At 42.2% G+C, this 16769-nt stretch overlaps 1 protein-coding gene across 3 annotated transcripts in view; it reads left to right on the top strand.

Annotated features, from left to right (window-relative positions):
• BCAT1 (branched chain amino acid transaminase 1) overlaps positions 1-16769 on the top strand; it is a 108572-nt gene that overhangs the window by 55018 nt on the left and 36785 nt on the right. For 2 of the 3 annotated variants that reach the window (XM_073318390.1, XM_073318383.1), the window contains exons 3-6: positions 11566-11766; positions 12846-12902; positions 14663-14773; positions 16351-16470. In XM_073318390.1, the coding sequence (XP_073174491.1) occupies positions 11566-11766; positions 12846-12902; positions 14663-14773; positions 16351-16470 (489 nt within the window). The remainder of the gene's footprint in view (positions 1-11565; positions 11767-12845; positions 12903-14662; positions 14774-16350; positions 16471-16769) is intronic. The other variant, XM_073318399.1, reaches the window with a different exon arrangement.

Raw genomic sequence — 16769 nt, 5'->3', positions numbered from 1 at the left:
CATTCTCCAGATCTGTAACCACTGCCTTCATTCCAACTGGTGGCAAGGCATGGATCCAGCTTGGAGCAGTGACCTGTACCAGATTGGCACTCATGCAACTCTTATTTTGGCAAGGGGGGAAGAAATGGAGGTGCACATTTTGTCAGTAGCTTGGTGCCAGGAGAAAGCGCAGTGAGCTTTCTTAAGGGGAGTGCACAAGCAGGGGTGGAGGAGTGCTGATGCAGTTTTTAATGGCTGATGAGGCCCTCTGTGCTGCCCTCTGATTCTGGATCAGACCCACAAGCACAGAGAGGTGGGACTACGTCATGCAAACATGGGATGACCAACAGTAGCCCACAAATTCCATATGAAAAAGGCCAGTTTCCAGAAGCTCTGTGAGAAGCTCACTACGGCCTTTCAGCACCAGGCTACAAGGATGAGAAGGGCCATAACAGTCCAGAAGTGGGTTGCTATTGCCCTCTGGAAGCCAGCTACCCCAGATTGTTACAGATCTGTGGCTGGTCAGTTCAGTGTTGACAAGACAACTGTTGGTTCTACAATGCAATTTTTGCTGTGGTTGATCCACTGGTGGTGAAGTTGGATGATGTCCCTGAAATAATTGCAGGCTTTCAGCAAATGGACTTCTCTAACTGCAGTGGAGCCATTGATAGTGTATATGTGCCCATTATCTAAAATTCTGTGGATTTTCAAGTGGAGGAGGTGAAAAGGTAAAAGGCAAAAGACTAATTGTCTCCAACAAATAACAGATCTGAGCCAAGGTAAGTGGAAGAAGCTGGAAAAACAACCAGGAAAGAGGTTTTTCTTGGGTTAATCTATCGGAGAAGGAGAGTGATCCTTTGTTTTAGTTTATTTTACCTGGGAACTTGACCTTTAAGAAAGGGTGAGCATCATGCAACAAAGAGGCTGAGATTTTTTGGAAAAACCCTTTTGTTTTCCATCTCTGTGGATTTTTTCAATGTGAATAATTGTTTTTAAGGTTACTTGCTTAGCACCAACAATGCATTGTTAACTGTTTCACAAAGAAAAAGGATACCTTCCCCAAGAAGCTTACATCCTTGTAGTTATTTCATTCATCCAGCAATTGCTACTCTAACCGTCTTATGTTATCCTCTGGTAGTTCTGGTATTGAGTCCCCCAATACAATGTTACGGCTTTTTATTTTAGCATCATGGCAATAGGAAATACAATGTTGGAAAGGGATTCAGCCATCTTTCATAAAACTTGGCTGACCTGTTGTTTTACTCCAGCTTTTTTACTTGTCTGTAAAACTTCCCATATGTCTTGAACTTCATATTCTAGCAATATAGATATCTGGAGAACTTACCTTTTGTCTAATCCCACACATAAGGAAGCATTCTTATCCCTCTGTGTCCCAGGGAAGGCACTAGTACATAATCTGGCAACAGGGCGTTTGGTAGTTTGTAATGCCTTGCTTATGTACACTAGATATAGGACATAACTTGCCAACTGAGTTGTTTGTTATATTTTAACTTTGTAAAATATAAGAGATGATCAACTAGCTGATTAAAACTATAATCCCCACACTTCTGTTCCTATAATAATAATGGACTCTACCATACATAATTCATAATTATATATTCACAGGAGACTTCAATGAAATACTGTTGATAGTAATGAACTCGAGTTGCACTCTTGTCAGACACTATTTGCCCAAATCCAATGGTTCATTGAAAGGATGGCAGGATGAACTAGTGGTTAATGCTCAGGACTTGGAGACAGGGGATCTGCATGCTATTCCTGGCTTTACAATGTTGGTAATGTGTGACTTTGGCCAAGTCACTTGGGCCAAAAATGTCAAACTCGTTTGCCTGAAGGTAGGCACCTGAATAAGTGACCTTATTTTCATAGGTGTTAAGTACTTCCAGCTCCTGATGAAATCAGCTCTTCTGAAAATCAGGCAACTGCTGCTTTAAGTGGCTAACTTTATGGCTATAAATGTCTAACTTTAGACATGTTAGAAATTTTTTACACAAAATCCTTTGTGCCTCAGTTTTCATATGTGTGAAATACAGTACCTATAGTAACAAGTTGCCTTGCAAATGGTAGAGACTTTATCAAGAAATTAGTCAATTTTAAAGTGTTGAAGTCCTCAGGTGAATGATGCTATATAAATCCCAAATATTATATTACTGTACAATGAGATCCCAGCACTGAAGTATTACAGATTTCTTTGTATTCCAGTTCTGTGTCACAGGCCAACGTGCGCCCTCAGTTTGTGTTAGAATCAAACCTTCTTCCAGGCACTTTCTAAAAATGGAACATGGTGTTTATGCTTCAGTGCAGCAACACAGCAGTTGTAAGGCAAAGGACAGCACGGCATTAGAAATTACGTTAATCAATCAGTCCAGCTGGCAGATAAGTTTTTTAAAACAGGCATTTGATACTAATTGTTAATCATATTGTGTAATTAGTTTAATAAAATGTTCCATTATGAAAAGAATCCTTTAAAATATGGCTATCTAAAGAGATTTAAATGTAATACAGTCACATGATATTGGGCCAAGCTTGGTCCCACCGAGGGTGTAACAGAGGGCTGAATTTAACCCATTGCACTTGCAGAACGTATAATACTTTTTTAAAAAGTCATGATACTTGAGGATAATTTTCTATTTTTCAGATCTGCTAGAAGTAGAGTTTATTTCTTTTCAGAGCATATTGCAGAGCATAAGAGTTTTGCCCAAGCATTTGTTTGCATCCGACGAAGTGGGTATTCACCCACGAAAGCTTATGCTCCAATATGTCTGTTAGTCTATAAGGTGCCACAGGACTCTTTGCTGCTTTTACAGATCCAGACTAACACGGCTACCCCTCTGATGCTTGTTTGCATATGGGTAGTCACTGAGCAGACTTACATTATGAGTGGTTGGGGATGCTACAGAATGTGAGTGGTTTACGTGATTGCCTAGCATTCTAAGGTGTTGGGTGCTTCTTAATATACATGAAATGGCTAGATACACTTGCAAGTAGTTAAAACGACCAGAAGTGTCACTGCATTGTTCTTCCCAGTTTCTGGTCAGAAATTTGTTCTGCTAATTAAGGTGTAGTATTTTGAAACCCCCTCTCCCCCCATCATTTTTGCTGTGATTGGGGTTTTTTTTAAATTTTTGAGATGTCAGTAATGCTTCAAAGAGCCCATCTAACACCTGATTGATAAATAAGAGATTAGCTTGCTGTGATTTTGTGCTATATAAGAAAACGCTGCTAGCTGTTGAAGGGGAGTCTGGCTCTGTTAAATCTCAGATGCTGCTACCTGTTGAAGGGAAGACTTGCTCCATTAATCCTCAGGTAGAAATTTTTCTGTAAGAGCCAGAAAAAATAATTTTTTCCTCTTTCTTATCTGAAAAAAAATTCACTGCAAGTCTACTAGTGGAAGAGCAAAAGGATAATGATTCAGGGCCAAATTGCAAGGGTAATTGGTCCAACCTGTACCCTCCTGAAGAGGAACTCCAGGGTGGAGCTTTGAAGAGCCTGTCGATTCCACTCGCTTTTGCCTCCTTTAGGACCGAATCCAAAGCTCACTGAAGTCAAGGGAATGAGTCACATTGACTTTGTGGGCTTTGAATCAGGCCCTGATCCATCAAAATACTTACGCACATGATTAACTTTAAGAATGTCCCAATGAAGTTAGTGAGACTACTTACATGCTTAAAGTTAGGCTTGTGCTTAAATGCTCTGAAAAATTGGGAAGTTTCCTTGGAATCTTGTCCACAAGCAGGAGAAGTTTGGGCAGGCATGGGTATGGTTCCCCAACACCACTCGTTACCAAGATCCACAGGAAAGGGAGCCTCCAGTCATGTTGTGGGCCCACCTCTCTGCACAGCTGCTCTGGTGCCTCCTTCCACTGAGAGGCTTGGAGCCTGAGTTATTGTTATCTGCTGCCTAGAGGGTGAATGAGGAAGCAAAACCTGTAGACAGAAGTTCTTTCTCCCTCCTTTAGCCCTGCCCATCTCTCCAGCCCCATCTCCAAGCATAGCTTGATTGCAGTGGAGCTTCCACAGGATCTGGGAGAAGAGGCAAGTAAGCCCCAGAGCTGCCACTCCCCTCTTCTCCACCTGTGGTTCCAAGTGGATCCATAGGTTTAAGTCCCCTCTGTTCTATCATTTGTTATTTTATTTATTATTATTACCCAGAGTATATTCAGCTCAGATTCCTATCCTGTCAGACAAAATGGAGCAAGCTGTAGCACCAGGTGTGTGTGCTAGCGGACGTTCAGAAATCCTGTCTGCAAGCTAAGCTGAGGTTTTTGTAGGGTTTTTCTGGCACGACTTAGGAGACGCTTTCCTTTTTCAAGTAAGAGCACCTCATTTTCTTTTTACTTCAGCCTCATTGCCTCGTGACTCACCCTCCATTCTCGAGCCTCAGGCTTTGTTTTGAATCAAAATGGGAATGAAAGTAAAGAGATCGTAAGGGAGGCTTTATGACATTTGAAAAGATATCAGTGGTGCATATACCATTAGTTATCCATTGAACACAGGCTGGCAATGAGTTTCTACCTATTTATTGAGTCACAACTGACAGATCTGTTTTGACTTTCCACACTTTGTTTATGCTTAATATTTGCATTATTCTAGAGGCCCCCATTGAGATTAGAACCCTATGGTACAAGGCACTCTCCAAACACCTAATGACAGTCTCTGCCAGAGAGCTTGTGATCTCTTCTAAATACACAATAGGATGGGAAGGGAAACAGAAGCATAGAGGTGACCTCGCTTGCCCAGCAGGCCAATGGCAGAACCAGGAACAGAACCCATGTGTCGTGGCTTCCAGTCCCCTAGATCATGCTGCCGTGGTTGAATCTGGGGGTTAGAGGATGGAACTGAGAGTCAAGACTCCTGAGGCAATATTCTTCCACTGCTCAATGGAAATAAATTCTGTTGAAGTCAGTGGGAGATACTCAGATCAGATGAGGGTAGAATCCAACATATCTAGTTTCATGCTAATGTTTGTATCGTGTGGCCCCGATCTAGATTTTTAGAATGTTACCACAATACAAGTAACAAAAAATAAATTTATTTACCTCTTCTGTGACTTTCCCAGCAATGCTCCTACTTTGGTGGATGTGGCAGGCAGAAGTGTTGAGAATTGTGTGAGAGCATTAATTAACACAAACTACCATTGTAACTGCCACACATATTGGCGGTCTGAATAGAGGGGCCAAGGATAGACACTAAAGTTTGCTTTTCCCACCCCTTATGCTGGTCTCTCCATTTCAGGGCTGAGGCACATTGAAGGGTGTGGGGAAACTTGCTCTGCGCTTGCATGTGTTGTGCCTCTTCTGTGGGCAAACAGGAGACTGCAGTTTGCAGTGTTGTCAATGTGGCATCTTTCACAGTTTTTCTTCTGTGTGTTCAATCCAATCAGTGTGGTATCTAGGTATCACCACAGTAGTTTGGTGTCCAGCACAGTAAAAACAAAGAGGAAAAAGGAAGAGAAATTAACAGAAGGTGGTGAGGCGAGAGAGATACTTACGGAACAGGGCCAGCCCCCAACATTTTAGCACCTCAGGCAGGGAGTTCAAATGACGCCCTCATGCCCCCTCACTTGGGCCAAAACTTTGAAAGGTGTCAGTTCTCCGTTCTTCCTGTTCTACTCCTCTCATGGTACTGCTCTGCTACATACCCCAATAAAGGAGAACTAACAACTTAAAATGCCTTACTTAAAATGTCTGAACAACTCTTACCTTTCAAACACCTGAACAGCAAATATAACTTTTCTTGTTTGAGTAGTAAACACTGGCATTTTTATCTGTTTGAATAATCAAAATGGTGCTTTCTGAACCTTCTTGGTTGCAAAGATTTGAACTGCTTCCTGAAGGTCCACAGTCTGGGCGAGCTCATGCTCTATTGAGATGGTTGCAAGGCTGACCTGCCTCTCCTGTGTCGTTGTGGAGCGTAGATGTGTTTTTATTAACTTCAGCTTGGAGAAGCTGCTTTCTCCACTGGCAACTGTTATAGGAAGTGTTAGAAGTATGCGCAGAGCAACAAAAGCATTTGGAAAGAGGGTGGTCATCTTATTTGTGCACATATATTCCAGAACAGCCTTTGGAGTTGATCCTGCTGAAATGTATCTTGAAAGGGCTTTCAGTTCATCACCTAAATCACTCACATCAATATTGCGCATTTCATCATGTATCAACACTGTCTCTAGTGCCCTGCATTGCTGGTGTAGGTCTTCTTCAGTTATAGTGTGGAGTTTTGGAATATCATACAACATCCCAAATATACTGCTGTGTTCCTTGAGCTGCATGAAACATTCTTCAACTGACTGTATTGCACAAAGTTGGTTAAAGAATTCAACTTTGAATTGTTGTTTGGAGTCTCTTATGGGATTATCCCGTGCCTCGTAATCCAAATGTCATATTCTCTGGTGACTATTGTATTCTTGAATGGGTGGGAAAATAGCTTCAGTGTGAAGTTCCTCTGCCAACTTCTGTGCACTCTTCAGAATGTTTTGAAATGCCTCATCTGACCGGTAAGACTGTAGATATGACTTTGCTTTGTCCAGTTGTTCCATTGCTCCAGATATATCAAGGTCAACACCTTGGAGTCTCTTGCTTACAACATGTATTTCAAACAGTATGTTAAGCCACACAGAAATTTGAAGTTATGTATGTTTCTGGTGATTCCATTTCCTCTGCCACTGTTCTCCCACGAACAGTTCCTGTCATGGCATTATCCTCCATAATGGCAACTATGGCATCATCTATCTTCCCAATTTGGTGTTTGATAGGCTTTATCGCCTCCACTCAACTTTCCCAGTGTGGCACTCAGTGGTTTCAGTGTCACAGAGGATGTTCCCAGATGTTGCTTCAAAATTTGCCATCACTCTCACAGATCTTGGGAGACAGGCCAGTCCTTGCTTACAGACAGTCCCCCAACCTGAAGCAAATACTCACCAGCAACCACACACCACACAACAGAACCAGTAACCCAGGGACCTATCCTTGCAACAAAACCCGTTGCCAACTGTGTCCACATATTTATTCAGGAGACACCATCATAGGGCCTAATCACATCAGCCACACTATCAGAGGCTCATTCACCTGCACATCTACCAATGTGACATATGCCAGCAATGCCCCTCTGCCATGTACATTGGTCAAACTGGACAGTCTCTACGTAAAAGAATAAATGGACACAAATCAGACATCAAGAATTATAACCTTCAAAAACCAGTCGGAGACACTTCAATCTCTTTGGTCACTCGATTACAGACCTAAAAGTTGCCCCAGTTTCTTCTTCAACAAAAAAACTTCAAGAACAGACTCCAACGAGAGACTGCTGAATTGGAATTAGTTTGCAAACTGGATACAATGAATTTAGGCTTGAATAAAGACTGGGAGTGGATGGGTCATTACACAAAGTAAAACTATTTCCCCATGTTTATTCCCCTGCCCACCCCGCACTGTTCCTCAGACGTTCTTGTCAACTGCTGGAAATGGCCCACCTTGATTATCACTACAAAAGGTTCCCCCGTTCTCCCTCCCGCTCTCCTGCTGGTAATAGCTCACCTTAAGTGATCACTCTCGTTACAGTGTGTATGGTAACACCCATTGTTTCATGTTCTCTATGTATATAAATCTCCCCATGGTATTTTCCACTGAATGCATCTGATGAAGTGAGCTGTAGCTCACGAAAGCTTATGCTCAAATAAATTTGTTAGTCTCTAAGGTGCCACAAGTCCTCCTTTTCTTTTTGCGAATGCAGACTAACACGGCTGCTACTCTGAAAAGAGTAATATCTTGCTGACACAATCTTCTGTTTGACTTTTGTTGCCAGTAACTGTATGATCTCATTTTGAATTGTTTTTCCAAGGTAGCGGTGTGTGTACATTTGTTGAGTGGTAACTTCTTAGATGCTCCTGGAGTCCAGCATCAAACTCACCCATCAGCTCCACAATTTTAAGGAAGTTTCCATTGTTTGACACATACAGCTGATCTGAAGTGCCATGCAGTGCTAGGTTTTGGGTAGCAAGCATTTCACAATGGCAATGAGCCTTTTCAGAACATTTTGCCAGTAAAGAGACTCTGATGTAATCTTCTCTTGATGCTGATTATCTATGGTGGACTTTAACCTTAGTCTCATCTCAAGCTCTTTCCACCTATGGAATGCTCTCTGGTGATTTGCTGCCTTTTCATGGCATGCCAGATTTTTAGCTAGATTTTTCCAGTCCTTTGTTCCGGTAGAACCCAATGTGGCTGGAACATTAGACTGGAAGAGTTTGCAACAAAAACAGTATGCAGCATTCTGGGTTTTTGAGCACATAAGCCATGGCCTCTCCACTTTGTCACCATTGGGGCTTTCACTCCAGTAATGTGTTGGATGGAAACTTCTATTGTCATTGTCTTTGGGGAACATGAAGTTTTTCGCTTGCTGTGGCCCATGCAGTACAAGGAAGTCCTTCGGGATATTGCTCAAGTGGGTCCACAGTCCTGGATCATCTAGATTTAAGGAACTAAACTCGGCAGCAGCTGTTTCTTGCGCCTCCACCACACTCTTCTCTGATCTACACTTTTCTTCAGGAATGTGCATGGTTACATCCATTTGAGATGCAGATATGGATGCTGCAGTAGCTTCCAGGTCACCTGCACTCTGACTAACTGGAAGATCAGGCATCTCCTCACATCCTCACTGGTGCCAGAAGGCTCACCGTGAACATTTGTGTCTATGTATCTCAGGAGAGCTCCTTCCCGCTTAAATAGAAAAGCTTCCTTTCTTTCTTTTTCTGAATGCTGCCTCAGAGGCATTTTCTTCTTTCACTCGTGACTGCTGTTCTGTGCCAGCTATAGTGGCTCTCAACACTCAGTTGAAGGGGACAAATAACCAGGCTGGTAGCAAGGCCTGAGTGAGGGAAGATATCAGCGTCTTAAGGGCCTAACTGGCTCCTACTACTTCAGTTGACTGCCTGTTCTCTCAAGTGGGTTCAGAGAAGCGGCAGGAAACAGGAAGCTCCCTGAGAAGCTGGTGTTAATCAGTCCAGGCTCCTGGGGGTGCTAGAGAGGTACATAAGAGGCTCCTCCTCCTCTCTCTCCCTGCAGCTCCTGCTGCTTTCTGCTACTGCCTCTCACCTTTTCTCCTGCCTGCCTGTTATGTCTCTCGTGCCCTCCTTCCTCCAGCACAGCACTGCACCATCTCTGTGCATCTAGCGCAGAGAGAATACATATGCATCAGCCACAGACAATTTTCTATACTCTGGGTCCTAGTGACACCCTCAATGCCCGCCCCAGTCTGGCACCTGAAGCTGCCGTCTCAGTTTGCCTCATGGTAAGGCCAGCCCTGTTAAGAAAAGGACATACAACAGTAGAGGTCAAACTATATATATTTTAATTTATCCCATGTAAGTTTTCACATCAGAGATTTAGGGCCTCTAAATTATTGTTGACACTTTGGCCTGAGCAGTTAGCCAATATTTGGGGCCTTGCAGGATCGTTTCTGTTAGGATGAGGAATCCGTGAGGAGTCGGGTATCTTAGTGTAGTTTATAGTTTTATTTACAAAAATTCTACACAAGGGCCTTTTTCCCTGAACATAATAAAAACAAACAGCAGCAGGCAGTTACCCTGCTCAGAGATCTGCTACTTCAGCATGCTCTGTGCCCAGAGAAGCTCTGTCTTTGCTTCCTTTCAGGACCACCTTCACAATTCCTTCTACAGACTCTTTGCCTCCAATACACACAGCCTGCAGCCCAGTCTGGTAGCCCCAGGATTTGCAACCAGAGAAACCCCTCAGTCCCACACAGTTTAGTTCTCACCCTAATGCTTTGGATGATATCCTCCAATTTTTTGCAGCTGTCTTTACTACAAAAAGGGGTTTGATTTGCTCCTTCTCTTGAGCCTTAAAGAGAACACTTGGCACAGCTGTTGGCTTTAACGAGACCTGTGATGGTGTTGGATCAAGAACCCTCCCCGTCCCTTGTTCCCCTCCCCATCCCAATGGTAGCCATTAGCACCTTTTGGCATAACATCTTTTAAAATAAGATATATTATTCAAGTACAATAAGCTCCCATATGAAAAAAAAAGTATTTATCCCTCTAAACGCTCTGGCTAAAATTTTTGAAATTCAGGAGCTTAAAATGAAGTGCACAAATCTAAATTTAGCTACCTAAATAAAAAAGGCCTCACTTTTAGAGATACTGAGTTACTGTTGATTTCGGTGGCAGCTGCAGGTGCTCAGCACCTTTGAAAATCATTTAATTTGGGATACGTAAGGCTCTGATTCAGAAAAGCAAAGAGTACTCAAATACATGCTTGGCTTTGAGTACGTGATAAGTCCCATTGACATCAACGGTTAGCCAAATTCCTAAAGTTAAGGTTGTGTTTAAGTGTTTTTTTGGGGACTATATTAGATGGCTAGTTTTAGGCACCCAGGTTTCAAAATATTGGTTTTTATTTTGACATACAGCTTTTGGTGATATCTTTTTCATGGTTGGTTGATAATAGGTTTTCAGTAGAATCCTTTCTTGGTTTCATGAAATCATTAAGCAGAGCTATTCCCTTTAGAGAGTTCACAGTTGGCAGGCTAAAAGTTCCTACAAAGAGAACTGTAATTGTTGTTGTCAAACTAATGCATTGTAATACCTAGATAAGTCTTATCAGAATTGAAAAAACTTCTGGCTCTTCATGTGCTTTGGCTCACCATTCATTTTACATCTAATACATTATGTAAAAAGAATAAAAACAGGCCATTGTTTAGTAAAGGCTTCCTGAAAATCAGATTGTTTAAAGAGAGACTTTTTCAAAAGACTAAGACCAAATTCCTCTTGCTTTGGAAAATGTGTGTTTCTAAGTCTGAAAAGCCAAGTCCTCTGCAGAATCTGCGATGGCTGGTGCTGAACCATTTCTACCTTCATGCATCTGTGATTTAATTGCACTGTATTTTTAAGTATCAAATAAAAGAGTGACACTTTACTTGGAGCCATGAGTAAAGGGCAGTGCATAGCTGTGCCAGGGAGGCAGTATGACTCAGAGCGACAATCCTTTTCTGACAGATTACTTTCCCCTCTGAGCCAGCTGAGCTGTGCTGGTCAGCATGTTATGAGAAGGTCGGGCGGGGGGAGAATAGAGAGAAGGCTGTGCCCTAGTCCTGCTCTGCTCCAGCCACTCTTGCCCATCTGTGTATGCAAGGGGACTAGCGGCCCCTCAGAGCCTGCTCTACTCTCCCCCTCCCTCCACCACGATGCTGGGAACAAAAATGCACCTTACTTCCCTATGTCAAGTCACAATCTTCCTTTATATGAAGAAGTCTTTGTATCCTGGAAACATGATCTTGCGGGAAGATTTTTGAATCTCAGTTTCTGTCATTAAATAATTACTGTCTGACTTCCCCCGCCCCCATAATTTCCCACAACTGTTAAAATGCAAATAGATAAAAATAGAAAAAGTGTTAAAGTTAAGCCTTGTTATCTGTCAAAATTGTAAAACAAAACATTGCATTCTCCCTTGCCTATTTATAGTTCTGTGGTGACTGATGCACAAGCACTTTTAATCTACTTTTGAATTATTTTATTTTTAAATACTCATACATCTTTGTTTTATGTTTCTTCCAGGCTGCAGACTTAATTATTAACCCAGCTACCACTTTCAAGGAAAAACCAGACCCCAGTGGTTTGGTGTTTGGAACTGTTTTCACAGACAACATGCTGATAGTCGAATGGTCTTTGACTTCAGGATGGGAGAAACCTCATATTAGGCCTCTTGAGAACCTTTCATTACATCCAGCCTCATCATCTCTCCACTATGCTGTGGAAGTGAGTACCAAATGGATTAGGCAATTACCTTTTTTTACTAGTTTTTGAAAACATTATTTCGTAATATGTTCTAAGTACCGTTACTGTCTTAGTTAGTTAGTACTGACCTAATGTGCTGAGTTAACACTAGTGTCACTCCAGAGTAACTCCATTGGCTTTGGTGGAGTTAGTTTTGGTTTACATTTGATTAACTGAGGGCAAAATCTGGCTCACGGTTTCCAGTTCACCCTGCTTCGTACTCTAGTGTGACACTGAGATGGTCTGTATGAGACTCTAGGAAAGTTGATGGTATTAATTTGGGGACTGGGCATGCATACTGAAAAACTGATAGAAGGCATTAAAGATCCATAGCTTGGATTGCAGGACACACTAGACAGATTCTTGTTTTTAATTCCCACTTGTTGACTAGTTCTCAGGCAATCTTATAAGATTAAAAATAAATGTATTAGAGCAGAGACCAAATAGCAACAAGGAGCTGCCCATAAGGAAGTGAAATGTTAACAACCGGAAGCCAGCGTGGTTAATAGTTTTCAAAAATGCTTAGCTGTCAGTGTCTAAAGCTGCCTTTTCTGTGTCATTGGAGCGGCTTGTGCTAAACTCTTGTCTGTGTCAAAGCATCAGTAGGGGCACATTGAGCTATCTAGGAAATACAGTGAGAACATTGGCCTGATTCTCCTTCCACTTCAGCATAAATCAGGAGTGACTCCACTGAACTCAGTGGAGTTACGCTGGTGTAAAAGAGAAGAGAAACAGGCTCATGGCTTTTTCTTTTTTTGCCTGGGAAACTCCTCTGAGCCGCAAGGCTCTGGCCTACCCCATTTTTTCCATTCAGTCAACTAACCTTCGAGAATCTGTGTTATGGTTACAAGTCCCTGTGGCTGAGGAGGGCTAAATATGGCTCTTGATTGGCCCAGGGAGCAAGAAACCACGCTGGAGTCCCAAATTTATGTTTCACTCATAGTAGCATATTGCTTTAGTGCTAGGCCTGTGGCCCAGTCTGAAATCATTGCTAATATGAATATGCTCTTATTTTTTTCCATTTTTTATTTTTTACTTTTGTTGCATCACGTTTCCTCTAGCCAAGAGGAGAGACAGAGGAGAATCTGGTCCCAATGGTGTGGCTCAATGAATACACAGTGGGTATATTAAAAATGATGAATTTGGCATTCCCTCCCTCCCTTCTCCTTGCCCTCCATGATACACTGTGATATCCTGGATCTGCTAGCCTCTGGATCCAGCTCCTGTGACTTACAGATGCCAGATGATATAGTGTGCACGCATTTGCAGCCCTGCAACAGTTTGCAGCAGCAAATTGTATAAAAACCAGCAAGCAATTACAGCAGTTGCTTTTATTAGAGCTGGGCATTCCCAGAACACACCGCAGGTACTCTTTCTTTAACAAGTGAAAAGGTTTTCTGTGCTCTGAAAAGTGACAAGCATCCATCCATGGAGAAAAAGATTTAAAAGCTTGAGCAATCTTTATGTTGCAATAATGATGTGATTCTTGCTTCTCTGAAACCACTGATCATATCTTAGACTAACATTCCTTCCTCTTTCTCTCATAAAACATTCTGTAAATGCATATTGGGGAAAACAGCTGTTTTGTAATAACCACAATTTGGCACAATAAGAAAATTACAGTATTAGCTGATTGCTAGTCCAGTAAAAAATCCTATTAAAGTTCCTCTATCAGCTATGCCGTGGTTTATTAAAGGTACATTTTGTTCTCTGGCTACAGTGTCAAATTTTGTTGTGGGATGGTTGCCTTTTAAATTTGTGCAAGAAGTTTTAATGAAGTGGAAGCTGGCGTGGTCCACAGCACTGAGAATGGTGTTGAGAAGCAAGATGCCCTAAGTTCTAATGGTGGCTCTGCCACTTAATTGGTGTACGGCCTCGGGAAAATCACTGAGGCTCTGTTTATACTACACTGGGTTGTCCTGTGACCCAGTTATGACACAACTAAAATTTGTGGTGTGGACAAGACCTCACTGTGTCCTGGAAGCTGCATTAAAGCCTTTGATAGTCCTCTACTGTACTAACCCTATGGAAAAGTGCTGTGGAATGTAATAGTGATTAAACCATTTAGGTTCTATAGAAACTACTCTAAAAAACAACTCATAGAACTTAAAGAATTGTATTGTTTCAGTATGTTTTTAGAACTATTCGGTCACAGGGATATAGTTTTCTATTACATTCTATAGGATGGTCCAAAAAACTATGGGCTAGATTTCCCCAGTCTGTTCTCATGGTTCAAAGTAGCTAGATTCTGACCATAAGAATTCTTGAATTCTTCTTCCGGCATAAAGCTGAAGGAGCTGACTTCTGTGCCACCTGTGTCCTCCGCCCATTCCACCCTCTCTCCCCACATAGGGGTATGTTGGGAGACAGATGGAGCAAGGGCCAGCTGAAACAGGATCAAGGGATTTTAAGGGCTTCCTTAATTTTCCTTCAGCATAGGCACACATCAGGTGGAGCCCTAAAGGAAATTTATCATACTTTGTTAAATTCTGTAGGACTTTTCCATAGGGGAAGATGGTATTTGGGATCGGTCCTAGGCATTAGTCAGGGTATGAGGGTATCATAGTCTCACCCATGCAACAGATTTTAACTGTTGGAACCAGCTCAGGATAATGACATTATCACCAAAGTCCCCAGGGACAGATTAGAGTAGACAACTACTCTAACAGGTAGTAACATGGGAGTAATAATACTTATCTACCTCACAGGGGTGCCGCAAAGATTAGTTAGAATTCATACAGTACTTTGAAGATGTAAAGTGTTTATGGAAGTGTTAAGCTCTGTTACTTCCAAAGGGCATGTTTTATTTTTGTATTGGTGGTCATGAGATAACCCAGCACAATTTTCATTTGGGTCCTTTCTCCTTTTGGGTTGGTAGCTGTTTGAAGGGATGAAGGCTTATCGAGGAGTGGATGGTAAAATCCGCCTGTTCCGCCCAACGCTCAACATGGACAGGATGCTGCGGTCAGCGGCGCGAGCAACGCTGCCAGTATGTAACTGAAGCTCATTCTTTCCTTGGGTTAGAAAAACATTTTTATTTTTAGGGTGTGAGGCTTTGAAGTGCGCAGGAGCTATAAACCCTTGCTGACTACAAAGAAAATACAGTACTTCCATTTAAATCTTGTTAGGAGTCTTGTCATGGTGAAGAGCTCATTGTAGGGAGCCAGTGAAATGAACTCTTCTGCTAGATCAGTGTTTCTCAAACTGGGGGTCCCGACCCAAAAATGGGTCACAAGGCTATTGTAGAGTGGTTGCAGTATTGCCACCCTTACTTCTGCGCTGCCTTCGGAGCTGGGCGGCTGGCCAGCAGCAGCGCAGAAGTAAGGGTGGCATGTGGGCAGGGGGAAGTGTCATCACATCCTGAAATATTTTCAAAGGGGGGCCCGGCAAAAAATAGTTTGGAGAACCCCTGTGCTAGATCATTGGCACAAAGATGAAGGTTCATTTTCTCCATCTTTCCTTGCTGCCCTTCTTCCCCACTGATGGAAATTAAAGTTCGGGGGATTAATCAATCCTTTAGAAGCTGAAGGCATATAATACACACATCCTTCTAAACATTTATATACAGACAGTGGGCCAAATGGTACCCTCTTTTACAGTTATGGAAGTCCATAGGCTTGCACAAGTAGAATTTAACCCATTGTTTTCAGTGGCTGTCTTCAAGGTAAGAGTTTTATTTTTTGGCTCTGCTGCTGACTTGCTTTGTGACCTTAGTCAAGTCCTGTAGCCCCTTGGTGCCCCAAGTTTATCACCATGCTGATGAGCTTTAGCAGGGCAAGTTATGTGCTCCTAATAGTTGCACCCTGGCCTGTGTGTTCCTTGTCATGCTTTTTATGGTGATATTGTATATAGGAATTCTATAGTGAAATGTTCATTATCCACAATACTCTGAAAATTCACAGGCCTTAAATTCCGGTCCAAGCTCTGGGAACAAACTGCTGGGATCATCCAGGTATATCTCACTTAATCAATACCCTGCCACTGAGGGGCATTGGGCGTTGGTACACCTTGATGCCTCCTTTTTTCTGCCTATGGCACACAATAGTGTTGTCTCCTGTGGGCTGTAATATTTTAGTCTAATCCAGATTACTGGGCTCAGTGCAGAGGGAACTGTGTGGGTTTAGTGGCCTGTATTATAGAGGAGGTCGGACTAGGTGATCTGGTGGTCCCTTCTGGCTTTAAACTCTGTGTGACCCTGAAAAATTAGGGGATTGCCCATACACACACTGAGTTCTTTCCACACACTGAATTCTTTACAGTGTGCTTTGTACAACAGAATTGGAGGTGAGTAATCCCACTGGTTCTTTATTTGTGTTTGTGAAATATATTTCACAATATCATGAAGGATCTTAAGACTGCTCATTTTTTGGCACTTAAAATCACGTGGCCTTTTCCCTTGTATCTTATTACACACCAAGGGTGATGTTAGAATCACGTGGACTTCTATAGTCTGCAAACACTTTTTCATCATGATTAAAAGTTCCTATTAGAATGTTTGCATAACTTTTTCTTTCTTTCTTTTTCTTTCTTTCTCTTTCTTTCTTTTTCTTTCTTTCTTTCTTTCAGTGTTTTGACAAGGAGGAGCTTTTAGAGTGCATCCGGAAGCTTGTGGAAGTGGAAAAAGAGTGGGTCCCGCACTCTACATCTGCAAGCCTGTATATCCGCCCTACTTTAATTGGAACAGAGGTGTGGAAAAAAAATGTTTTCTTCTGAGTTTTATATACATTTTCATTGCTTTGTTCTTATCTTAACCTCTTGAAATCCATGCTGTGTAATTGACCATGGCAAGGAGACTAAAGTATTTAATTCTCTTTCTACAGCTGGAGTGGCAACCATATTTTGGCACTTAGGCTAGAGCAGTGATTGTAAGCTTGTCAGGGCAGAGACTGTCCCTTATGTTTGTACAGTGCCCATCACAATGGGGCCCTGATCTCAGTTGAGGCCTGTAAACCCTGCTGTAATTCAACTCATAATAAACATTCTAT

Source organism: Lepidochelys kempii, chromosome 1, assembly GCF_965140265.1.
Source record: "Lepidochelys kempii isolate rLepKem1 chromosome 1, rLepKem1.hap2, whole genome shotgun sequence".
In the NCBI taxonomy this organism is placed as follows: Eukaryota; Metazoa; Chordata; order Testudines; family Cheloniidae; genus Lepidochelys; species Lepidochelys kempii.
This window is presented reverse-complemented; position numbering and strand designations above follow the sequence as displayed.